Raw genomic sequence first — 26,039 nt, forward strand, 5'->3', positions numbered from 1 at the left:
TAGAGCTTGAAGTTGGGCAATGTAATCCCCCAACTTTATTCTTCCTTCTCAGGATTGCTTTGGCTATTCAGGGTCTTTTGTGGTTCCATATGAATTTTAGAACTATTTGTTCCAGTTTGTTGAGGAATGCTGTTGGTATTTTGGTAGATTTTCATTGCATTGAATTAAGTTGAATTCATTTGATTGCATTGGATATGTAGATTGCTTTAGGCAGGATGGCCATTTTGACAATATTAATTCTTCCTACCCAAGAGCATGGGATGTATTTCCATTTATTATTGTCCTCTTTCATTTCTCCCAAGAGTGTCTTGTAGTTTTCAGGGTATAGTTCTTTCACTTCCTTGGTTAGGTTTGTTCCTAGGTATTTTACTCTTTTTGATGCAACTGTGAATGGAATTGTTTTCCTGATTTATGTTTCTGTTAGTTCATCGTTAGTGTGTAGGAATGCAACAGATTTCTGTGTATTAATTTTGTATCCTGCAACTTTACTGAATTCAGATATTAGTTCCAGTAGTTTTGGAGTGGATTCTTTAGGATTTTTTAGGTACAATATCGTGTCATCTACAAACAGTGGCAGTTTAACTTCTTCCTTACCAGGCTAGATGCCTTTTATTTCTTTGTGTTGTTTGATTGCTGTGGCTAGGACCTCACGTACTATGTTGAATAAAAGTGGGGAGAGTGGGCATCCTTGTCTTGTTCCCGATCTTAGAGGAAAAGCTTTCAGCTTTTCACTGTTAAGTATGATGTTGGCTGTAGGTTTGTCATATATGGCCTTTATTATGTTGAGGTACTTGCCCTCTATACCCATTTTGTTGAGAGTTTTTATCGTGAATGGATGTTGAATTTTGTTGAATGCTTGTTCAGCATCTGTGGAGATGATCATGTGATTTTTGTCCTTTTTATTGATGTAGTGGATGATATTGATGGATTTTTGAATGTTGTACCATCCTTGCATCCCCGGGATGAATCCCACTTGATTATGATGTATGATCCTCTTGATGAATTTTTAAATTCAGTTTGCTAATATTTTATTGAGTTTTTTTATATCTATGTTCATCAGGGATATTGGTCTGTAGTTTTTTTTGTGTGGTATCTTTGCCTGGTTTTGGTATTAAAGTGGTGCTGGCTTCATAGAATGAGCACCACCCTTATTTTTCAATTCAAGTTTTATTTTTTTTAATGGGGAAACTTTCACATGCCATAAAATTCAAACACACAGGCAGTTGTGTATGTGAAAAGCCTCCTTCTCCCATCTCCCAACACCAAAATCTACCTAGTGGCAACCATTTCTTTATAACTAATTTTTTGTGCACCCTTTCAGATAGTTTTCTATTCAAATCCAAGAGAATACAAGTACATAGTTTTTCTTTTTAAGGATAAATGGTAGTCTCCTATACAAACACATCTGTACATTACTTTCATTACTTAATCATATATTATGGAGGTCACTCCACATCAGTTAAGTACCTACTTATTCTTTTGGGCATACTTTAACTTATTAAGTCAATGATGTCCACAGAGGTTGGACCAATTTATTTTCCCACCAGCAAGGTGTAGAATTGTAGGAGATACATCTGGTGCTGAAGCATCTCCTGGACCAACTGTATAAGTCATCAAAGAAGTATTAGCTTGTCTCAATAACTTAGCCTGGAAGTATCAGCTGAGCTTCATCCCCAGAAAGAGCAGGACTTTCCATCCCTGCAACTAGAGAGGAATCTGCATCTTACCAAATGTAAGTCATACCCACCAAAGTCTTTGAACTGACCTTTGAAGAGACCGACCCACATGCTTTAGCAAATAAAATCTTGGCTGCAACTCCTTTGGAATTGAGGAAAACTGACAATTGGGTTGGTTTTTAGATGGCAGAATCTACCATAGATCATCTACCATACATAGTATTTTATAGGATGGTTATGTGAGTGAGTTATAGGTAAGACATGAAGACAGAAAAGAGGTAGGACAGGACTTCCTAATAATGAATGAGCACATTAATTAGTTAACATTCCTTATTATGTTAAAGGTAAGCACCAAGTTCAGGACCACAGTGATTTTGTACATGTTCATTTTTCAATCTGGTAAAGTTTTATTAAAGTATTAGTGATTCCATGACATGTTGATGGATTTCACTTCATCTCCATCTCCACAGGCACTTCTTCAGTTAGAAATCAAAGCCTGGCACTTAAGATCCTCATATCTAGTCTTCCCTTAAAGCTTCACCTCCAGCTGATGTTTCGCCTTCACATATGGGCTCTGACTAAACTCAGTATGTTAGTTGGGAATATCTAGGTTGCATATAAATCAACAGTCTATTTAGGTCTCAAAGGGGATGTTATTGGAGATGTATTGGGGTATCATATAATTCATGGGCTGTAATAACAGTCAAATAGAGGACTGGGATTAAAGCATTTTGGAAAACCCAGGTAGTTTTATCTCCATCTCTCACCAGGTGCTTGTGTCCTTCATTCTGGCCCTTTTTTTTTTCTTTTTAAACCATCTTGTTGCAAATCACAGTTACTATCAGCTCCAGATTTCACATATATTCAGTTTCCATCAGAGAAAGCTTTCTTGTTTTTCTCAATTCCAATCTCCAAATCCTGGGAAAGTCTCTTATGGCCCAGCTAGCTCAATCTCCTCTAAACAAGTCAATTGTAGGCAGAGATCTCAGCCTCTATGGGAATTGTGAATGGGAGGCCAGAGGGACAGGGGTGCAGAAGAAAGGGTTATTCATAGAATTCCACATCTACCCATTCTTCAATGCCAGCTTATAGGATCAAATTTTCAGAAGTGGGATTCTAATGAAAACTCCTCTAATTATAACTAAAACTCCTCACTTTTTAGATGACTAAATGGGGAATCCCCTTTAATTACTCATGTCCTTTTACTTGAGTCACATTTATGAACATTTTTTCTCCCAAGTTTGTTAGCCTAGCTTTCGAAACATCTGTCCTTAGTGGCTGAACATAGCTGTTCTTAGATATACTACCACCTCAAGGGGTCATTATAAGTTATTCTTCACAGCCTATGTGCTGGCTTTGCCTATTACCAGTGCCTATTCATTCTGTTTATCTCACAGTCACTTCTGTCTCTGATGATTACATGAATGTTCTACAGGGCTGTGTCCCTTAGGCATATTCTCTTCAACTACACATTTTGTCTAATTGATCTTAACATCCCAACCCTTCTTACATCTACATCTATTATCTTAGGAATCTCTCCTGAGCTGCAGAGCGTTATAGTCAATGTCCCACTGAATATCTCCACTTGGATATAACATGGTCACCTCAAAATCAGTATGTTCAAAACTCACAATCTTTTCAATAAAATCTGTATTCCTTGATCTAGGAATGGTACTGCCATCCACCCAATTCTGCAATTTAAATAACTTCCCCTCATTAATCACCAAGTTATATATAGTCTATTCAGAATCTCGTCAGTCCTTTCCATTCAGTTTTCAGAGTTCTTTAATAAGATTCTTACCACTTCCTAACTTCTTAAATAGATTCCAAACTGGTTTTTCTATATGAAATTTGGAATCATCTCTATTCTCCCCACTGCTGCTAGAGTGATCATTTTAAATGATATCTAATCAAACCACATTATTGCTTAAAATCCCTCAATGGCTTCTCATAACTGGAAGATAAAGGTCAGACTTTTTAATATAGGACAACTTGGTATAAAGCATTATCTATTTCTTGGCAGTGTCTCCCAAATTTCCCCTCAAGCATAATTTGCTCCAGCCATAAAGACCTTAATGATCCTTTATTCCATGCTAATGGAATCTAAAGCATGAAATCATGGTTTCTGCTCTTTGTGCTATTTTTCCTTCCTTCTGCCTAACTTATTTGTTTGGTTAGCTCCTCCTACTCATCCTCCCAAATTTACTTTGTGTCACATTATCAGGGAATACTACACAAAACATATGCCTTCTTGGATGAACACTTGAATTCTCGGCTGAACTTACTAGGTAAAAGGGTAAGTCTCAAAATATTTTTGTCCAGAGAGTGACATGGATTTTAATTTTATAAAATTACTCTGGAATCAGTGTGGAAAGATCATGGATCAACATGGAACAATAGCCAGTGAAATAATGCACCATTACAATTTGCTTCAAGTTGTTGCTTGCTTCACTTCTTTTTTAAAAAGTCAAATCCTTTGCCTATTTTTTTAAAAATTGAGATTTAATTGACATTTCTTTCTTACCCTTTTTTCAAAAAGGCATCTAATCTTTTCCATGGGCTCTGTTTTCTAGAATACTCTGGCTGAGACATGAATACAACACCAGTTGACTAATCAGGGCCATAGGATAATTTCTCGATGTATCTTTGAGGTATCAGGGAAATGGACTTCCATTTTTCCTACTAGACACAAATCTGGAAGGCTGTAGCCCTGGAAGTTACTGGCAGTGGAAAAGGAGGGAGGTTGCCTAGCAAACAAGCAAACACAGGGAAACAAATCCAAGAAATGGAGACAGAAAACTCAATTGTTGTCATACTGTTTGACCACTGGATCAAGCCTCATCTGAAGCTAGACCTCCTAGGTTTCCAATCTCATATAAATAAATAAACCCTAATTGATTCCAGGGTTCAAATGTAATATATCTGAAGCTGCATCTTTATAGCAGAGGCACACCCCTGTCTTACATCCTTAGCTCATTCCCACCTCTTCCAGCTTCCTTGCATAGGGTTACCTCCTCTGGAATTCTCTGGGTAAAGCAATACCCTCTTCAATGACCAGATAATGGTATTTGGCTGAAGAGAGGCTGCTCTTAATATGTGTAAGAGAAAATTCTCAAATACAGAATATTGTCAACAAGCTTCTCTTGAGCGTATAAAAGTTAGGTCAGTAATTGTTCTGGCACCTGTGATGAACACAGACTTGAATAAGATAAATTCCCTGCCCTTAGGCTCTAATGCTCTAAGCAGCACTGCCCAAGAGAAATATAATGTGAGTCACAACACAAATGTGGACTGCTTATGTAATTTAAAATTTTCTAGCAGCCAAATTAATACAATAAAAAGTAGTAAATAAAACTAATTTTAAACTATATTTCACTTAACCTAACATATCCAAAATATTATAATTTCAACATGTAATCAATATAAAAATTATTTGTATTATTTTACATTATTATTTATTTCCGCACTAAGTCTTCAAAATGTATTTTATAGTTACAGTACATCCCATTTTGGACCAGCCATATTTCAAGTGTTCAAGAGCTACATGGGGCTACTGTGTTGCACAGTGAAACTCTAGAGAGTGCTCTATAGATAAACACTTACATGGTGGACTGTAATCAGTACAATGTTAGAGGTATAATTCCTGTTCTCTGAAGGAGTAAGGAGAAAACAGCCCATTCCATGGTTATAGATATCCCTCAGGATGGAAGAACTTAATCAATGACTTTTGTATATGATGGACCTTAAATACCCAGACTTCTTAGGATAGCCTTTTGTGGAAAGAGCATCCTTTTCTAAAATTTGACTCCCACAGTCTTGAAAATGACAGCTTTGGGGAGCATGGTCCTGCTCTCTTGGTATTTCTTTTTCCCAAAGACTCCATGTTTCTGAATCTTCTGTATTACTTCTCCCAGAAGAATTGCCCATGCAAACTCCATTTGAAAGTAGGTCCACATGTGAAAAGGTTGAGGAGGGGCTTTCCTGGCATTAGGAGTTACATCCTGGCTACAGATCATACTGGGGAGGAGGCAGAAACTTCCAGCCTCAATCCAGCAAAGACTACTACTCATCTTTCACTTTCTTAGAAAGATTTTCCTCAAACTTTCATATTTCCAAGGGCAAGGCTGTTTTCCTACAGACCCACAATATCATTATCACACTGAGGATATTTACAATTGATTCTACTCTTATCTAATATACTAGTCATGTTTAAATTTCCCCATTGACCCAAAATGTCCTTTGTAGTTTTTTAGAAAACATTTCTGTATTTTTAAGAAATCTCCCTATTCTGAACTCCAAAAGATATTTTCCTATATTCTAAAAGCTTTACAGTTTATATCCTTTCCCATTTAGTACTTTAATCTTCCTGGAATTTATTTTTGTGATAAAGTGAGATAGAGGTCTTATTTTACACATATATTTTTAATAAGGATACCCTATTGTCACAAGGCCTTCATTTAAAAGACTATTTTCTTCGTTGCTATGCGATCCCACCTTTATCATAAATTGTTTCCAAATATGTAATAAAATTGTAAAAAAAAAAGCAAGGAAGTGATTCATAAAAGTCAGATTAGTGCTTTCAAGAAGGAGGCAAGGGAGTATTTGGGAAGAGCTTGACACTCTTCTATTGTTTTAATGATTACATGTCTTTTAAATAATCCTTATATTTATCTTTAATATTTCAGAATATAATTGTGTTGCATTCACCCCCCACACACACACAAAAAAAAAAGTTAATTAAAGAGTAAGTAAATAGAAAAACGAAATCCACAAATAAGACGAATGCAAGCATCTTTTTAAAATGAGGCCGTGGTTGTTTCCAGCTGGGAAAGCTGACGCGAGGTGCTAACAGCGGGATACGGAATCCAAGAGGGGCAAAGCCAAGACGCAGCACTCAACAGGTAGAGGTAGGCAGGTGCACCAGGGAAAGGGATATGCCCAGATCTTCCTCGGACACCGGCTTGGAAGTAGCCGGGTCACCCCGCGGGAGTGGGCGCATGGGTCGGCTGACAGCGCGGTTCCTTGCCGAATTACTCCGCACACTCAATCTGCTGGCAGAGGGAAGCCACGCCCAAAGTGGACCCTCCTCCGCCCCGCGGAGAGAGAGATTCCCGTCTGAACCATAACCTCGCGAGGACTCAGAGTCTCCGCTGAGGCTTCTGGAAGGGGGCGGTCCTGGGACAGCCGCTGGGCCTGCTGGGTCTGGTCTCCCAGTGCAGTTGTGCGAAGCTGGGTCCGAAAGGGTCTGCGCTCAAACTGCCTATGCTCTTTGCGGAAAGAGTCCGGGAGCAGTTTCGAGGCCGCCACGGAACCGAGTGGAGCCCAAGGTTCGGAGGAGTATCCAAAGTTAGGGGAAGGCCGGCTAATGGGGGTGCGGGGTTATGGGGCTGCATTTTGTAGCCCAGGGTCTGACCACGCGTGCCCCACCCGACCCCTCACGTAAGAGAGGCTCCCGGGCAGCGGGGTGCCTCCCCTGCCTCTGCAGGCCAGGCTTCTGTGGGTTCTGGATCTCCCGCCCTCCGAAAGCCCTGCAGTGCGCCGGGGCGCCTTTCCGGGTCTGGCGACCCCTTGCCTTCGTTCTCGGCCCCTGCGGAATATTGTAGGAAGTGCTCAAAAAATTTGACGGCATATACAACTCCGGGGAGACAGAGGCCTGGGGCCAGTGGGAAGGCCCCTGCTGAAAGCAAATGCTCTCAGCCCACAAGTCCGGGCTGCACGGAACAAGTCGGAATGGTGAGGGTGAAAGTAGTGGCCGTTCCACAGGCAGCAGAAACGCATCAGAAGAGAAAAGCCTCTCATCAGAGGTCTCTGCCAAGCTTTTGGGCTGAAGTTGAAGAGGGAACTGATTTCGGATCTCCTGGGGAACCTTGGTTATTTTTGACCCTCTTATTTGCAGGAAGGAGGGATTGGGTCAAATAACTACACTTCAGGGTATGGGGAAAACGAAGTCATGGAGAGTTTGATCCAGGAGGAAGGCAGCCTAGGATCTGGAGTGGGCAGCAGTCTGTGCAGTGCGGATCAGAGAGGAGGAGACGCCACGATGTGAGAGCCTGGTCAGGTAAGGAAGGACCAGAAGTCCCCTTTATACCACAGCAAGGCCCAGAGTTGCGTATCAAGATTCTTCAGTGCAGACCTGGTCTTTCAGAGCTCCTTTCTCCTCCCTGAGCCTTGTCATTTCAGCATTTGCCCTTCCTAGTGAGAAGGAAAGGCAACCAAGCCCCAGGTGAGTAGCAGTTTTCTCTCAAAGTTCAGTTCCATTTGTTAGAGGGAAGATACACTATTTCATTTCTTCTTGGGAAGGGGAAGGAGATCCACGTTTGGTGAATGCTAATATGCATACTATGTTTTATCATTCAGTCCTTTGGGTAGCTGACTTCAGCTGGAAGGAGTACTCTAATTTTAAAGATGTGTCAGTAGCTTCAGGAAAACTAAAAACTTGCCCAAGAGTACTCATAAGGCAGGTAGCATACTGGGAAATACTACTGGCACAGTTCAGTTTCAGAATTCAGATCTTTAGGATCCCTAGACTCTTGACACTATGCTAGTGTTTTCCAAACATTTCATTCACTACCTGATGACTTGCCGTATCTATGTACTGCCTGTATTGTTCTCATATTTTGATCTTTTAAATTACATTTGTTTAAAAATCAAATTTGTCCTAAGAAACACTATGAAATTATGTATTTGATGCCTGCAGTAATAGCTTTATATTTATTGTAAGGTATATCTAAAAATGTTGAGCCATATACATGTAAAATGATCTTATGTCAAAAAGATACAAACTGCGTTTTGGGACATAGTGCACTGCATCATGGATTTTTTTCTGCATAGGAAAGCCCAGGCAACACATCTGAGTCTAAATTGTCCATCCCCCAGTGTACTGTTTTCTTCTTTTAGATGAATAATTCCATAGAGAATGCCCCACCTTTTGTGTCTTCTTACAAAACAGTTTACTTACATGTTCAGGGCTACCCTGTTGTCAGTATTGTATGTAAAACAAGTAGAAAGTCCATATGGTTCAGGAGCTTACTCTCTCTTTGGGGAGTTAATACATACACATGAAATAGTCTAAATCCATACTGTCCACTAGAACTTTCTGTGATCAGGAGAATGTCCTGTTAGTTGTGCCTTATGAAGTCGTACCCACTAGCCACATTTGAAGTGTGCCTGATGCAACTGAGAAATCGTTTTAAATTTAGTTTAAATTTAAATTTAAGTAGCCATATGTGACTGGTGGCTACATATTGAACAGCCCAGGTATAGGTATTTGAAATAAAATATTTTCAAGGTTAGCGGATTTGGATCTAGTGCCCTTCCCCTGGGGGTGGGGAGGGACCCAAAATACACATGTTAATTGCTATTAGCTTTAGTTTCTTGGTGGCAGCAGGTGTAAAGATATTCTCCAACAGTCAGGGACCTGATAGTCCAAATAGCATTATTCATTTTGGAACTATCATCTTCTAAGGCACATTTATAGTTTTAAGTCACTTGAGCAAATGTGCATCTTCTGTGTTTTATTACTATTGAAGTATCCTATAATTGAGTAACTTTAAGGCTATAATCAAAAGTCTTAGCATTGTATTTCTTTTGTTCATTGCAGATAACTTTTTCTTCCAGCTATCTGTGTTTTCTTCATTAGGGACGTTTAGACTATTTAAAAATTAGTTAACTGCAACCATGACTAATAATACCATTTCCAAGGCATTAGTTCTTCAGTTTTAAGGCAGGAGTTGGTGTATTCACCTTATTCATTCCTTATTAGAATAACAAGGAGGAAACATGGCTCATAGTTACCTCAATCAGTTTAATTTTTTGTCACATTATTTTTCTGGCACCCAAAGTCAAATACTGGTGGGCTGGTCATACCTTGTTTTGTTTTGTTTCTCCCTGTGCAGGGTTAGATATGTGAGATTAAAAGGAAGGCTTAAAAAGAGTATCTTCACAAGGTAATTTGTCCAGCTTCTTAAGGTTAGAAATACTTGGGGGAGAAAACAATCAAACATAATGTGTGGTCTCTGTTTCCTGCCTTAAAGCTATCCAAGACATTTTTAGAGCATTTGGGGAAATATGATACATTCCAGAGTATTAGGGAATTGCTAATTTTGTTAGATATGATAATAGTATTGTAGTTAATGTAGGAGAATGTCCTCATTTGGAAGTGTATGCTGAAGCATTGATACTGGAAGTGTTAATGATGTGTAGTTTACCTTAAAATAATTCAGCCTCCACAAACACTGTGCACATGAGAAAAGCAAATACAGAAACATGTCAACAACTGTTTTCTGGATGGTGTGTATATGGTGTTAATTGTTCTGTTCTTTCTATTTCTCTGTCTGAAGTTTTCTTTTTGTTTTTTTTTGGTATCATTAATCTACAGTTACATGAGGAATATTATGTTTACTAGACTCTGCCCTTCACCAAGTCCCCCCCACATACCCTATTAGTCACTGTCCATCAGCGTAGTAAGATGCTGTAAAATCACTAATTGTCTTCTCTGGGTTGCACAGCCCTCCCTATGACCCCCTCCCCCCGCATTATACATGCTACTCTTAAGGCCCCCTTTCTTTTCCCCACCCCTTCTCCCTCCCTTCCCACCCATTCTCCCCAGTCCCTTTCCCTTTGGTAACTGTTAGTCCCTTCTTGGATTTTGTGATTCTACCGCTGTTTTGCTCCTTCAGTTTTTCCCTTGTTCTTATATTCCACATATGAGTGAAATCATTTGGTACCTGTCTTTCTCCGCCTGGCTTATTTCACTGAGCATAATACCCTTTAGCTCCATCAGTGTTGTTGCAAATGGTAGGATTTGTTTTTTTCTTATGGCTGAATAATATTCCATTGTGTATATGTGCCACATCTTTATCCATTCATCTACTGATGGACACTTAGGTTGCTTCCATTTCTTGGCTATTGTAAATAGTGCTGCGATAAACATAGGAGTGCATCTGTCTTTTTCAAATTGGGCTTCTGCATTCTTAGGGTAAATTCCTAGAAGTGGGATTCCTGCATCAAATGGTATTTCTATTTTTAGTTTTTTGAGGAACCTCCATACTGCTTTCCACAATGGTTGAACTAGCTTACATTCCCACCAGCAGTGTAGGAGGGTTCCCCTTTCTCCACATCCTCGCCAACATTTGTTGCTGTTTGTCTTTTGGATGGTGGTGATCCTTTCTGGTGTGAGGTGATATCTCATTGTGGTTTTAATTTGCATTTCTCTGATGACAAGCGATGTGGAGCATCTTTTCATGTGTCTGTTAGCCATCTGAATTTCTTCTTTGGAGAAGTGTCTGTTCAGCTCCTCTGCTCATTTTTTAATTGGATTGTTTGCTTTTTGTTTGTTGAGGTGCGTGAGCTCTCCATATATTTTGGATGTCAACCATTTATCGGATCTGTCATTTATGAATATATTCTCCCATACTGTAGGATACCTTTTTGTTCTATTGATGGTGTCCTTTGCTGTACAGAAGCTTTTCAGCTTCATATAGTCCCACTTGTTCATTTTTGCTTTTGTTTTCCTTGCCCAGGGAGATATGTCCATGAAGAAGTCACTCATGTTTATGTCCAGGAGATTTTTACCTATGTTTTTTTCTAAGAGTTTAATGGTTTCATGACTTACATTCAGGTCTTTGATCCATTTCTAATTTACTTTTGTGTATGGGATTAGACAATGATCCAGTTTCATTCTCTTACATGTACCTGTCCAGTTTTGCCAACACCAGCTGTTGAAGAGGCTGTCATTTCCCCATTGTATGTCCATGGCTCCTTTATCATATATTAACTGACCATAAATGTTTGGGTTAATATCTGGAGTCTCTATTCTGTTCCACTGGTCTGTGACTCTGTTCTTGTGCCACTACCAAATTGTCTTGATTACTGTGGCTTGTAGTAGACCTTAAAGTTGAGGAGCGAGATCCCTCCCACTTTATTCTTCCTTCTCAGGATTGCTTTGGCTATTTGGGGTCTTTGGTGGTTCCATATGAATTTTAGAACTATTTGTTCCAGTTCGTTGAAGAATGCTGTTGGTAATTTGATAGGGATTGCATTAAATCTGTAGATTGCTTTGGGCAGGATTGCTATTTTTACAATATTAATTCTTCCTAGCCAAGTGTATGGGATGAGTTACCATTTGTTAGTGTCCTCTTTAATTTCTCTTAAGAGTGTCTTGTAGTTTTCAGGGTATAGGTCTTTCACTTCCTTGGTTAGGTTTATTCCTAGGTATTTTATTCTTTTTGATTTAATTGTGAATGGAATTGTTGTTTTCCTGGTTTCTCTTTCTATTAGTTCATTGTTAGTGTATAGGAAAGCCTCAGATTTCTGTGGATTAATTTTGTATCCTGCATCTTTGCTGTATTCCAATATTAGTTCTAGTAGTTTTGGAGTGGAGTCTTTAGGGTTTTTTATGTACAATATCATGTCATCTGCAAATAGTGACAGTTTAACTTCTTCTTTACCGATCTGGATTCCTTGTATTTCTTTGTTTTGTCTAATTGCCGTGGCTAGGACCTCCAGTACTATGTTGAATAACAGTGGGGAGAGTTGGCATCCCTGTATTGTTCCCGATCTTAGGGGAAATGCTTTCAGCTTCTCGCTGTTCAGTATGATGTTGGCTGTGGTTTTTTCATATAAGGCCTTTATTATGTTGAGGTATTTGCCCTCTATATCCATTTTGCTGAGAGTTTTTCTCATGAATGGATGTTGAATTTTGTTGAATTCCTTTTCAGCATCTATGGAGATGATCATGTGATTTTTGTCCTTTTTGTTTATGTGGTAGATGATGTTGATGTATTTTCGAATGTTGTACCATCCTTGCAACCCTGAAATGAATCCCACTTGATCATGGTGTATGATCTTCTTGATGTACTTTTGAATTTGGTTTGCTAATATTTTGTTGAGTATTTTTCATCTATGTTCATCAGGGATATTGGTCTGTAATTTTTGTTTTTGGTGGGGTCTTTGACTGGTTTTGGTATTAGGGTGATGCTGGCTTCACAGAATGAGTCTGGAAGCATTTCCTCTTCTTCTATTTTTTGGAAAATTGTAAGGAGAATGGGTATTATATCTTCTCTGTATGTCCGATAAAACTCCACAGTAAATCCTTCTGGCCAGGGAGTTTTACTCTTGGGTAGTTTTCTGATTACCACTTCAATGTCGTTGCTGGTAATTGGTCTGTTTAGATTTTCTGTTTCTTCCTTGGTCAGTCTTGGAAGGTTGTATTTTTCTAGGAAGTTGTCCATTTCTTCTAGGTTTTCCAGCTTGTTAGCATATAGGTTTTTGTAGTATTCTCTAATAATTCTTTGTATTTCTGTGGGGTCCATCGTGATTTTTCCTTTCTCATTTCTGATTCTGTTGATGTGTGTAGATTTTCTTTTTCTTTTTATAAGTCTGGCTAGGGGCTTATCTATTTTGTTTATTTTCTCAGAGAAGTAGCTCTTGGTTTCATTTATTTTTTCTATTGTTTTATTCTTCTCAATTTTATTTATTCTATGATCTTTATTATATCCCTCCTTCTGCTGACTTTAGGCCTCATTTGTTCTTCTTTTTCCAATTTCGATAATTGTGTCTTTAGACTATTCATTTGGGATTGTTCTTCCTTCTTTAAATAGGCCTGGATTGCTGTATACTTTCCTCTTAAAACTGCTTTTGCTGCATCCCACAGAGGTTGGGGCTTTTTGTTGTTGTTGTCATTTGTTTTCATATATTGCTTGATCTCAATTTTGATTTGGTCGTTGATGCATTGATTATTTAGGAGTATGTTGTTAAGTCTCCATGTGTTTGTGAACCTTTTTGCTTTCTTTGTACAATTTATTTCTAGTTTTATACCTTTGTAGTCTGATAAGTTGGTTGGTAGAATTTCAGTCTTTTTGAATTTACTGAGGCTCTTTTTGTGTCCTAGTATGTGGTGTATTCTGGAAAATGTTCCATGTGCACTTGAGAAGAATGTGTATCCTGTTGCTTTTGGGTGTAGAGTTCAATAGATGTCTATTAGATTCATCTGCTCTAGTGTGTTGTTCAGTGCCTCTGTGTCCTTACTTATTTTCTGTCTGGTGGATCTGTCCTTTGGAGTGAGTGGTGTGTTGAAGTCTCCCAAAATGAATGCATTGCATTCTATTTCCTCCTTTAATTCTGTTAGTATTTGTTTCACGTATGTTGGTGCTCCTGTATTGGGTGCATATATATTTAGAATGGTTATATCCTCTTGTTGGACTGAGCCCTTTATCATTATGTAATGTCCTTCTTTATCTCTTGTTTCTTTCTTTGTTTTGAAGTCTATTTTGTCTGATACTAGTACAGCAACACCTGCTTTTTTCTTCCTGTTGTTTGCATGAAATATCTTTTTCCATCCCTTGACTTTTAGTCTCTGCATTTCTCTGGGTTTGAGGTGAGTCTCTTGTAAGCAGCATATAGATGGGTCTGGTTTTTTAATCCATTCTATTACTCTGTGTCTTTTGATTGGTGCATTCAGTCTATTTACATTTAGGGTGATTATTGAAAGATATGTACTTATTGCCATTGCAGGCTTTAGGTTTGTGGTTACCAAAGTTCAAGGTTAGCTTCTTTACTATCTTACTGTCTAACTTAACTCACTTATTGAGCTATTATAAACACAGTCTGATGATACTTAATTTCTTTCCCTTCTTATTCCTCCTCCTCCATTCTTTGTATGTTAAGTGTTTTGTGTGTGTGTGTGTGTGTGCTCTTTTGTGTTTCCTTTGACTGCTTTTGTGGGTAGTTGATTTTATTTTTTGCCTTTAGTTAGTATTTGGTTTGTCTGCTTTTTTTGCTATGATTTTATTTTCTCTGGTGACATCCATTTAGCCTTAGGAGTGTTCCTATCTAGAGCAGTCCCTCTAAAATACCCTGTAGAGGTGGTTTGTGGGAGGCAAATACCCTCAACTTTTGCTTGTTTGGGAATTGTTTAATCCCTCCTTCATATTTAGATGATAATCGTGCTGGATACAGTATCCTTGGTACAAGGCCCTTCTGTTTCATTGCATTAAATATGTCATGCCATTCTCTTCTGGCCTGTAAGGTTTCTGTTAAGAAGTCTGATGATAAGCTGATGGGTTTTCCTTTGTAGGTGACCTTTTTTCTCTCTCTGGCTGCCTTTAATACTCTGTCCTTGTCTTTGATCTTTGCCATTTTAATTATTATGTGTCTTGGTGTTGTCCTCCTTGAGTCCCTTGTGTTGGGAGTTTTGTGTGCTTCCGTGGTCTGAGAGGCTATTTCCTTCCCCAGTTTGGGGAAGTTTTCAGCAGTTATTTCTTCAAGACACTTTCTATCCCTTTTTCTCTCTTCTTCTTCTTCCGGTATCCCTATAATGCGGATGTTATTCCATTTCGATGGTCACACAGTTCTCTGAATATTCTTTCATTCCTGGAGATCCTTTTATCTCTCTCTGCATCCACTTCTCTGCTTTCCTGTTCTCTGATTTCTATTCCATCAGTGGCCTCTTGCATCTCGTCCATTCTGCTTTTAAGTCCTTCCAGAGATTGTTTTATTTCTGTATTCTACCCTCCTTAGCTCTTGCATATTTCTCTGCAAGTCCATCAGCATCATTATGACCTTTATTTTGAATTCTTTTTCAGGAAGATTGGTTAAATCTATCTCCCCAGATTCCTTCTCAGGGGAGGATGTCTGGTTTAGTCTGGTCTGTATCAAATTCTTCTGCTTTTTCATGGCGATAGAGGTAGTCGTAGGCAGTTGGCACGTGTGTCAGCTGGGAGAACCAAGTCCCTTTCCACTTGCTCCTGGCCTTCCTTTTCTGGGAGAATGGCGGCCCCTCGCGGCTTGTGCTGAGCAGTTGCATGCAGACGGGGTCTCTGATTCTTGCCTGGCCGCTGTGGAGTAAGCTCCGCGCAGCTGCTGTGGGTGTGGCCGCTTTCAGGCTGCTGCTTCGCTATGGTGGGGCCGTGCCGGAGGGGGAACGGGCGGGAGGCTGTTTATCACTGTGAGGGGCCTCCAAGTTGCACTGCTGCCAGGGGTTATGGCGCCCGGAGTTCCCTGGGATTCCCAGCTGCTGGTCTGAGTGCACCGGGATGCTTCCGTCCAGCTGTGAGGCCCCTGTCCCTTTAAGACTTTCAAAAAGCACTCACTTTTCTTTTTTCCCAGGGGCGCCGGCTGCAGGGACCCACTCGCAGGTTGTACTGTTCGGTTTCCCTAGTATCCAGCACACCACGCATGCACTGTGTGTCTGCGCTCCGGTGTGGATGGCTAGGGCTGGCTATTTAGCAGTCCTGGGCTCCCACTCCCTCCCCGCTCCGACTCCTCTCCTCCCGCCGGGAGCTGGGGTGAGGGGTGCTCGGGTCCCGCCGGGCTGCGGCTTGTATCTTACCCCCTTCATGAGGCACTGGGTTCTCACAGGTGTAGATGTAGCCTGGCTGTTGTCCTGTATCTTGTCTCTCTTTTAGGAATAGTTGTATTTGTTGTATTTTCAAAAATATATACGTTTTGGGGAGGAGATTTCCACTGTCCTACTCATGCTGCCATCTTGGCTCCTCCACTGTCTGAAGTTTTTCATAGTAAAAAGTTTTAAAAAAGAATACCTGACCCATGGTAGAATGGTGAGACTGGATATGAAGCACTTGGCTCAGTGTCTAGCACACAGTTATACACAATGAATATTCACTACTATTAGTGCAAAGACAATAATATTTTTTAAGTGTTTATTGAGAGATATTTTCCATAAGAAGCTAGTTTCTCATGGAGGGAGAAAATAAACAGCAGGAAACATTACTTTCTATAATGTTTGCAGGATAATTTATAAAGTCAGTAAGGATAAAATAAACCCACCAAGAGCATTTTTTTTCTTGTGCTTTCCTTAATATATCTCAAGTTTAGAAAGCAATTGATTACTACATGTTGCTATGAACATCCTCTCTTATTATGTCATTCTGTTATCTCCTGTATGAGATTTATTTGTATTTCTCTATAGTCTTTGACTTTGCCATACTATGTTCCTGAAACTGCATTTAAAAACAGTCATTATAGACCTGATTTTTCTCAAGAAACTGTTTGTAATTGAAATTTATGTTCCTAGTTAAGGACTTTGTAGCAAAGGAATTGTAGAAATGGCTGATGGTAAGCAGTCAAACATTGCTATGACATTTATAAAGATCTATATTCACTTGAAATAATGTCCTAAGTCAGTAGAATTTTGAAGCAGAAAAGGCAAATCTCAAATCTCCTTTTAAATGAAGAAATTGATGCCAAGGAAAGTGATTTGCTTGAAATAACACAAAATAAGTTAGTGCCAATTCAGGAATAAAAGTATGTGCTTAAAAAGTTTTGCCAAGTGTTCAGGTATGGGTGAATTCAAGGAACCTTGTTATTGTAAGTTGTACTTGCACTATACAACTCTGTAGCGTTACTAATTGGTTTTTAGTAACTAGACTTCTTTCAAAAATGTAAATAAATAATTAGTCATATGATTCTTTTTACCTCATTAGTATTTGAAAGTGCTTTTGAGAAGTATTTTATTTGGATAATGTGTTTCTTTAACATGATGTACAGGGCCTTTGCCCAATCCACAGCTGTTACATGGCAGAGCCTGGGAAAGAAGAGATGGCATCAGCAGAGGCCTCAGGGTTCTCAGACTTGAGTGACTCAGAGATTCTAGAGTCTCTGGACCCAGAAGATAACCAAGAGTCAAGTGCTTCACTCAGTAAGCCTGGCTCCTCTTCGCAACTCCCCGGGAAGGATGGCAAGCTTAGAAGCTTACCAAAGTGGAAAAGAGGATTGGATGTCTCATCACCTATGGAGCGATTCCACCTTAAATATTTGTATGTCACTGACCTGTCTACTCAGGACTGGTGTGAACAGCAAATGATATATGGGAAGGAGTTTTCTGGTTTTTTGGCACCTGAGAAGGCAGCTGTTTTGGACACTGGTTCCAGCATCCACCTAGCTAGAGAACTAGAAGTTCATGATCTTGTGACTGTTCCCATCACCACTAAAGAAGATGCTTGGGCAGTTAAGTTTCTCAACATTTTATCAATGATTCCTACCCTGCAGGCAGAAGGGCTCATCAGAGAGTTTCCGGTATTTGGAGAAGTAGAGGGTGTGCTTCTTGTTGGAGTGATTGATGAGCTGCACTATACAACCAAGGGGGAACTGGAACTTGCTGAACTCAAGACACGCAGGCGCCCTGTGCTCCCTCTGGAAGCTCAGAAAAAAAAAGACTGTTTTCAAGTCAGCCTGTATAAATATATCTTTGATGCCATGGTACAAGGGAAAGTGACAACTGCCAGCCTAATCCACCATGCAAAATTGTGTCCTGAAAAACCACTGGGACCTTCAGTGCTGAGGCATGCCCAGCAGGGAGGCCTCTCTGTGAAGTCCTTGGGTGACCTCATGGAGCTGGTCTTCTTAGCTCTAACACTGTCTGACCTCCCAGTTATTGATATCCTGAAGATTGAGTATATCCACCAAGAGAGTGCCACTGTGCTGGGTACAGAGATTGTGGCCTTTGAAGAGAAGGAGGTGAGAGGCAAAGTGCAACACTATATGGCCTACTGGATGGGCCACCGACATCCTCAAGGAGTTGATATAGAGGAAGCTTGGAAATGCTGGACATGCAACTATGCAGATATCTGTGAGTGGAAGAAGGGTGATGGGGTTCCCAGCTCCAACCTAAAACCCCAAGCCAAAAAAACTAAATGAACAAAAGTTGTTCCTCCAGGAACTTTGATCCTCCTGCTCCTGGTATGCTCAGCAGAGTAAAAGGGCCAGTCACTGATCTTGGCTTTCATGGAGAGATCTGGGATTGTGTTGTCCCTGGAGCTTTACCATGGATTACTAAGAAGACAGATGCTCATCATGGCTGGAGCAGTCTTCAGCAGTTAGTACTTCCCTAAGAAAATTCTTTGGTTTCTGTTAAGTCTTCTACCTATTTTTTGTTAATTAAGGCTTTCTACATTTTATATGATAAAATAAAGTGAAATGCTCTCCAGGTCTAGTTTCATACTCTCACTCCTTCATTAGATGACCACTATAAATATTTGTTATTCCCAAGCCTTTAAGTACATACATGCAGATATTTCTGAAGCACAATTAGCAGAATGAATAGACCAATAATTTAAGTTTAATAAGTATGCTTAAAGGATTAAGGGAAAATGAAGTAGAACAGGAGTAAAAAAATGAAAATATTAAATAAGAATACATGAAGTAATATGTAACTTCACACACTGTACAATCCAGCAATACCACTTCTAGGTATATGCTAAGAGAAACTCTTGATACATGTACAACAAGAAATATGAACAATATACTCTTTAGCATTTTCACAATAGCAAAACTTAAACCAAAAAAATATCCAGGTGCCCATCATCAGAAGAGTGGATGATGTATAGCAGCCAAAACAAATAAGTTACAATGACATGCAACAATATGGATGAATCTTAGCAGCACAATATTAAGTGAAAAAATAACTCCCAAAAGGTTACATACAGTAGGATACCTTTTATAAAATGAAAACATTTTAAGGAAAATGTAAACATAGTGGACAGGAATCTCAATGCAAATAAGGGCAAATGGATATTGACAACTTGCAATCTCTGCAAGGTTGAAATTTTCAGAAACAGAGCTGGCACTTTTTGTTTTGTTACACTCTTGGGGGAAAGAGGAAGAGATGAACATGTCCAGTCCTTAATTGGTCCCTGCAACTCCATCATGACACCAAAATGACACTTCCAGGTTAAGGCAGATAGTTTTAAAAATGTGATGTCATCTGCTAGATCAATCTGGACAGCTCTTTTTCTGCCTTGCATATTCTGGGGCAAAAATCATTACGAGGGTCAACTTCCAGAATTTGATAACTTGCACATCCACTGGAGGCCTGCAGGAGGCAGATCTTCAAGGCCATAAGATTTTGGAAGCAATAATTCAGGGCATCCTGTGGCACAAAGAGGAAATCAGCTTTGAGAGGACCCAGCCAAGAGAAATGCACTTCTGGCCTTCATACTTAATATAGTCTGCCACAGAATACAGACAACTAAACAAGCAATGATAAAACCATATAATAAGTGTTAGTGTAGTTGGGGGGTGGGGCACGGGGAGGGCTGTGCAACACAGAGAAGACAAGTAGTGATTTTACAGCATCTTACTACGCTGATGGACAGTGACTGTGAAGGGGTTTGTGGGGGGGACTTGGTGAAGGGGGGAGCCTAGTAAACATAATGTTTTTCAAGTAATTGTAGATTAATGATACCAAAAAAAAAAAAGTGTTAGTGTAGAGTGTTACAAATTAATAGAGATTCGCAAAGGGAATACTTCACTGGACTTTTGAGGTCAGGAAAGCATTCTTGTAGAAGTGAAGACTGCTGAGACCTAAATAATGAATTGGTTGAGTTGAGAGATTTGGGGCAGTTTTTCAAGCAGAGAATGTATGGACAGCATGGTAGATAATGAACATGCTACTAAACAACCAATGGGTCAAGAAAGAAAGAGGAAATCAGAAAATACTTGAGATAAATGAAAATGGAAACACCAAATTCCAAAATCTATGGGATGCAGCAAAAAGTTCTAAGAAAGAAGTTTATAAGATGATAGGCCTACCTCAAGAAACAAAATTCTGAATTTAACTTTACATCTAACCTTACAATCTAAATAACTTTTACAATCCAATTTTACACATTAAAGGAACCTGAAAAAGAACAAAGCCCAAAGTTAATAAGTGAAGAAGGAAATAGTAAAGATCAGAGAAGAAATAAGTGAAATAAACACTTAAAAAATAGAAAAGATCAATGGCACTAAAAGCTGGTTCTTTGAAAAGATAAAATTGATAACACTCTAGACAGATTCATCAAGAAAGAGAGGGACCAAATGAAATCCAAAATAGAAGTTACAGCTGATGTTACATAAAGGATCATAAGAGACTACTATAAACAAATATGTCAACAAATTTGAAACCTAGAAGAAATGGATAAACACAAAACTTCCCAAGACTGAATCACAAATAAATAGAAAATCTGAATAGACTGGCTATAAGTAATGAAATTGAATCAGTAATTTAAAAACTCCCAGAAAACAGGACCAGAGAGCTTCACAGGTGAATTTCCCCAACATTTAAAGATGAATTAGTACCTATCCTTCTCAAATTATTGCAAAAATTAAGAGGAAGGAAAACTTCTAAACTCATTTTACAAGACCAGCATTACTGATTAAAACCAGACACACACACACACACACACACACACAAAAAGAAGAGAAGGGGGAGGGAGGGAGGAAGGAAGGAAAGAAATTAGGACAATGTTATATTTAGTGATCAAGATCATTGTCTTATAGACCTCTTCTTAACAGTCCTTTTGTTTCATTTCAGACATACTAGCCTTAGAAACTTAAAGTCATAACTTTCAGAAGTATAGAGCAAAAAGACATGGATTCATGTTTTAACAGACCTTGGTAATAGTTGGCTTAAGATACTTTTCAAAAATACCAAAATTGAACTTCTAGAGATGAAAAATACACTGTATTAAATTAATGACAGGTTTGACATTGTAGAAGAAAATAGTAGTGAACTTGAAACATAGCAATAGAAAGCATCCAAAATGAAACACAGAAAAAATACTGTAAAGGAAAAAACCCCAGCACTTGAGTTAGTTATGGGAAAACATTAAGCAATGTCTATTTTGTGTGTATTTATAGTCCACAAAGGAGAGAGAGGGAGGACAGAAGTTTTTGAAGAAATAATATTAAATTTTTTCCAAATTTTATGAAAACTATCTATCTGCAGATCCAAGAAGATCAATTACCTCCATGCCCAAGAAACATGGAGGAAATTACACAAAGGCACATCATAATCAAATTACTTAAAACCCCAATGATAAAGAGAAAATCTAAAAAGCAGCCAGAGAGGGGAAATACATTGGATGTGGAGGGTGAAAAAAAAAAGACAACAGATTGCTTGTTGGAAATGATAGAAGCCAGGAAAAGTGGTAGAGCAATATCTTTACTATCTTTAAATAAAACCTAGACTTTTTAATACTGTGAAAATATTTTCCAAAAATTACAATGAAATAAAGACTTACTGACATAAAGAAGTTGAAAGTAATGTTATATGACGTCCTTCAAGCAGAAGGAAAATGATACCAGATAGAAATCTGGATTATGAACAAAGGAAAGAAAACTACAGGAAATGGTAACTACACGAGCAAATATAAACACTATAATTATTTAAATGTAAGAGATAACTTGTTTAAGGTAATAATAATAATAGAATATTTTGTGAGATTTATAAGATGTAGAACTGTGACAATAATAGCACATAAACCAAAAAGGGAGAAATAAAAGTTTATTGTTGTAAAGTTCTTTTCTTTTTCTTAAAAACTGAGACATAATTCCATATAGCTTGGTATGTTGTAGAGTTCTCTACTGTTAAGTGAAGTGGTATAATATACCATGAAAGGTAGTCTTAATAAGCTAAAGATGTATATTAGAAACCCTAAAGCAACCACTAAAGAGACAAAATATATAATAAGCCAACAAAGGATATTAAAATAAAATCATTTTGAAAGGCATTTAATAATGTTTATTCCAAAGAAAGGTGGGGGAAAAAGAATAAAAAAACAGATGGGAGAAATAAAAAACAAGATGGTAGATTGACAGATAGTTTAACAAATAGTTAAACTAAAAATGATTTATCAAGATGGTAGATTTAAACCAGTCATATCAATCATTACATTAAGAATACTGTTTTGAGGAAAAAGGCAGTAATTGTGAGGTTGTATAAAAAAGCAAGACCAATATATATATATATTATATATACTTGTAAAAAACTCACTTTAACTATAAAGACAGTAATAGGTTGAAACTAAAAGAATTGAAAAAGATATACTTTGGTAACACTACTCAAAAGAGACTTAGCAGAGGATGTTGGAGATACTGGAGGAGGAAGATATAATGGTTAATTTTCAGTGTCAACTCGACTGGGCTAATGGGTGCCCAGATAGCTGGAAAAACATTATTTCTGTGAGTGTTTCCAGAAGAGAGATGCATTTGAAGCAGAGTGCTGCTGACTAAGGAAGATCTGCTTTCACCAATGTGGATAGGCATTATCTGGTCCATCAGGGCCTGAATAGAACAAAAAAGGTGAAGGAAGTGCAATTTCTTGGTCTCCTTGTAATGGGACATTCATCTACTCTCCTGGTACTCCAGGACTTACTAGCACACCCATGCCACTCTAGCTTTCAGGCCTTTGGCTCAGACCGGGCATTACAGTGCTGGCTCCCTTGGTTCTTGGGCATTCAGACTTGGACTGCATTATGCACACTGGCTTTCCTAGTTCTCCATCTTGCAGACAGCAGATTGGGGGATTTCTTACCCTCCATTACCACTTGAAATGATTTCTATGGTAAATTCTCTCTCTTTACTCTCTGTCACACACACACACACACACACACACACACACACGAATACCTTGGTTTATTGTGCTTCACTTTATTGTCCTTTGCAGATACTGTTTTTTATAAATTGGAGGTTTGTGGCAACTGCATCAGGCAAGTCTATCAGTGCCATTTTCCCATCATTTGCTCAACTCATGTCTCTGTCACATTTTGGTAATTCTCAAAATACTTAGGTGACATCATTTTTTAGCAGTATTTGTAAATTAAGGTGTGCACTTTTTTAGATATAATGCTATTGCACACTTTAGACTACAATGTAATCACAATTTTTTATGCAATGGAAAACCAAAAAATTCATTTGACTTGCTTTATTGGGATATTTCCTTTACTGTGGTGGTCTGGAACACAACCCACAATATCCCCAGGGTATGCCTGTATGTATATATACATACATATATCTCCTATTCTGTTTCTCTGGAGAGTCCAAATACAGGAGTTTTCTTTCCTATTTCCAGTTGTGTGTCTGGGCTCTTGCAGTGTGCATGTCTTTTTGGTAGTGACCTGGCTACCACCACTGATTGGCACCTCCCTAGCTTCCCCCTGTCCAACCCCTTCCTGTAGTTGCCAAAAGCATCTGGTGTTAGGTCCTCATAAACTTTTCACACACTCCCTATCTCAAGCGTAAGAGGCAAGCAGCACCACCCTGTGAATGGCTTCATCCTGTGAGTTTAGCAGCACTCCCAAGAGGAGCTGGTGAGGTCCCCACGTGCCCCAATTCACTTCCCAGCTAGGAAGTGAATTTTTTAGTAGAGCTTTCTAATGAGTCAACAACTACCTTGACCTCAAGGGGCTTCCTGGAGGCTTTCTTGTGAGTCCAGTGCATGCTTCAGCTGGCTTTCTAGCAAGTCAGTGGAAACCTTGTGAAAAATTTCCTAGAAAAATTCATCAGCATTTAGTAGGTGATACCTTACTTGATGCCTTAGATTGTCAATTATGCACCAGCTGTGGCCTGTGATAACCCAAGGAACTTGATCAGTCATTGGGTTTCAAACTACCTTCACTTTAATTCCTGGCTTTAGGGAGGATTCTCCCCCTCCAATTTTGTTCCTTTTTGGAGTACCCTCTCCAGCTCAGCTGTATCTTTTTTCCATTTTTTTAAATTAAGATATCATTGATATACACTTAAGAAGGTTTCACAAGAAAAACAATGTGGTTATTACATTCACCCTTATTATCGAGTCCCCTCATCCCCCTTTGCAGTCATTGTCCATCAGTGTAGTAAGATGCCACAGAGTTCCTATTTGTCCTCTCTGAGCTACACTGTCTTCCCCATGACCCCCCACACACTGTGTGCACCAATCATGATACCCCACAATCCCCTTCTCCCTCCCTCCCCACCCGCCCTTCCCTTTGGTAACCACTAGTCCCTTCTTGGAGTCTGTGAGTCTACTTCTATTTTGTTCCTTCAGCTTTGCTTCGTTGTTATATTCCACAAATGAGGGAAAATTATTTGGTATTTGTCTTTGCCTAACTTACTTCACTGAGCATAATACCCTCTGGCTCCATCCATGTTGTTGCAAATGGTAGGATTTGTTTTCTTATGGCTGAACAATATTCCACTGTGTATATGTACCACATCTTCTTTATCCATTCATCTACTGATGGACACTTAGGCTGCTTCCATATCTTGGCTATTGTAAATAGTGCTGAGATAAACATAGGGGTGCGTATGACTTTTTGAATCTGAGAAGTTGTTTTCTTTGGGTAAATTCCTAGGAGTGGAATTCCCAGGTCAAATGGTATTTCTATTTTTAGTTTTTTTGAGGAACCTCCATATGGCTTTCCACAATGATTGAACTAGTTTACATTCCCACCAGCAGTGTAGGAGGGTTCCCCTTTCTCCGCATCCTCACCAGCATTTTTTGTTCCTAGTCTTTTCTATGTTGTCCATCCTGACTGGTTGTGAGGTAATATCTCATTGTGGTTTTAATTTGCATTTCCCTGATAATTAGCAATGTGGAGCATCTTTTCATGTGCCTGTTGGCCATCTGAATTTCTTCTTTGGAGAATTGTCTGTTCATATCCTCTGCCCATTTGTTAATCAGTTTATTTGCTTTTTGGGTTTTGAGGCATGTGAGTTCTTTATATATTTTGGATGTTAACCCCTTGTTGGATATGTCATTTACAAATATATTCTCCCATACTGTAGGATGCTTTTTTGTTCTGCTGATGGTGTCCTTTGCTGTATAGAAGCTTTTTAGCCTGATGTAGTCCATCATATTTTTTAGAGCACTTTTCACCCCCCTCTTAGCCAATTCACACTTATATCAATCACCTGTTAATAATTATTTTACTTTTTTGTAGCTTAACAAATTTAGTTTTTATTGAGGAACGTATAATAAATGCACAAATCTTAGTGTATAGCTCAATGAATTTTGATGTTTATATACTCATAACCACCCAGATCAAGATGTCAAACATTCTCACTAACTTTCCCTTCACCTCCCTTTTAACAATTCTTTACATGAAATTTTCTCTGTTAAAAATACTTGGCAGTTTCTACCTCTGGATTTAACCCTAACTAATATTATGCCAGGGATAAAAAGGGGCACCTAGAAAATTTTTAAAAGGGTCAGTTTATCAGGAGGTTATTATAACCCTAAATGTTTATGCGTCTAATAACATCAAAATACATGAGGCAAAAACTGATAAAAATGCGAGGAGAAATAGAAGACAATTCCAGAATTACACTGTGAGATTTCAATACCCCTCTCATATAAATGATAGAGGACAAACCTAGAATATAGAACAGGTGAACAACACTATCAACTGTTTGACCCAATTAACACTTAAACAACACTCCACCCAACAAAAGCAGAGTATACTTTTTTTCCCCAATTGCACACAGAATATTTGCCAAGATAAACTATTTTTCTGGGGCATAAAACAAGTCTAAATAAACTAATACAGATGCAGGTCATATCAAATATGCTTTCTGATGACAAAATTTGATAACATCTGAATAATT

The 26,039-nt window shown here is 38.7% G+C and overlaps 2 protein-coding genes across 7 annotated transcripts in view; both read left to right on the top strand.

Moving 5' to 3' along the window:
• The first annotated feature begins 6,870 nt into the window (after positions 1-6,870).
• Positions 6,871-18,623, top strand: EXO5 (exonuclease 5). Of its 6 annotated transcripts, none has more exons than XM_036893268.2 (2): positions 6,871-7,003; positions 17,184-18,623. In XM_036893268.2, exon 2 carries the CDS (start codon positions 17,211-17,213, stop codon positions 18,330-18,332), a length of 1,122 nt encoding a protein of 373 aa, XP_036749163.1. In that variant the 5' UTR covers positions 6,871-7,003; positions 17,184-17,210; the 3' UTR covers positions 18,333-18,623. The 6 variants fall into 6 exon arrangements, with proteins under 6 accessions (XP_036749163.1, XP_036749157.1, XP_036749162.1 ...); XM_036893262.2 differs by having other exon boundaries at positions 6,883-7,013; XM_036893267.2 differs by lacking the exon at positions 6,871-7,003 and adding an exon at positions 7,597-7,734.
• Positions 7,604-26,039, top strand: part of ZNF684 (zinc finger protein 684) — a 41,452-nt gene continuing 23,016 nt past the window's right edge. The window contains exon 1 of the mRNA XM_057500074.1: positions 7,604-7,734. The gene's annotated coding sequence lies outside the window, so the exon portion shown is untranslated. The remainder of the gene's footprint in view (positions 7,735-26,039) is intronic.

Source organism: Manis pentadactyla, chromosome 4 (genome assembly GCF_030020395.1).
Source record: "Manis pentadactyla isolate mManPen7 chromosome 4, mManPen7.hap1, whole genome shotgun sequence".
NCBI classification, from domain to species: Eukaryota; Metazoa; Chordata; class Mammalia; order Pholidota; family Manidae; genus Manis; species Manis pentadactyla.

Bases quoted from the DNA above. Each gene is read 5' to 3' on its own strand.
- EXO5 (XM_036893262.2), top strand. From the start codon at position 6,939: ATGCTCTTTGCGGAAAGAGTCCGGGAGCAGTTTCGAGGCCGCCACGGA. The intron at 7,014-17,183 runs GTATCCAAAGTT...CATGATGTACAG, and splicing joins GGAGCCCAAGGTTCGGAGGA to GGCCTTTGCCCAATCCACAG.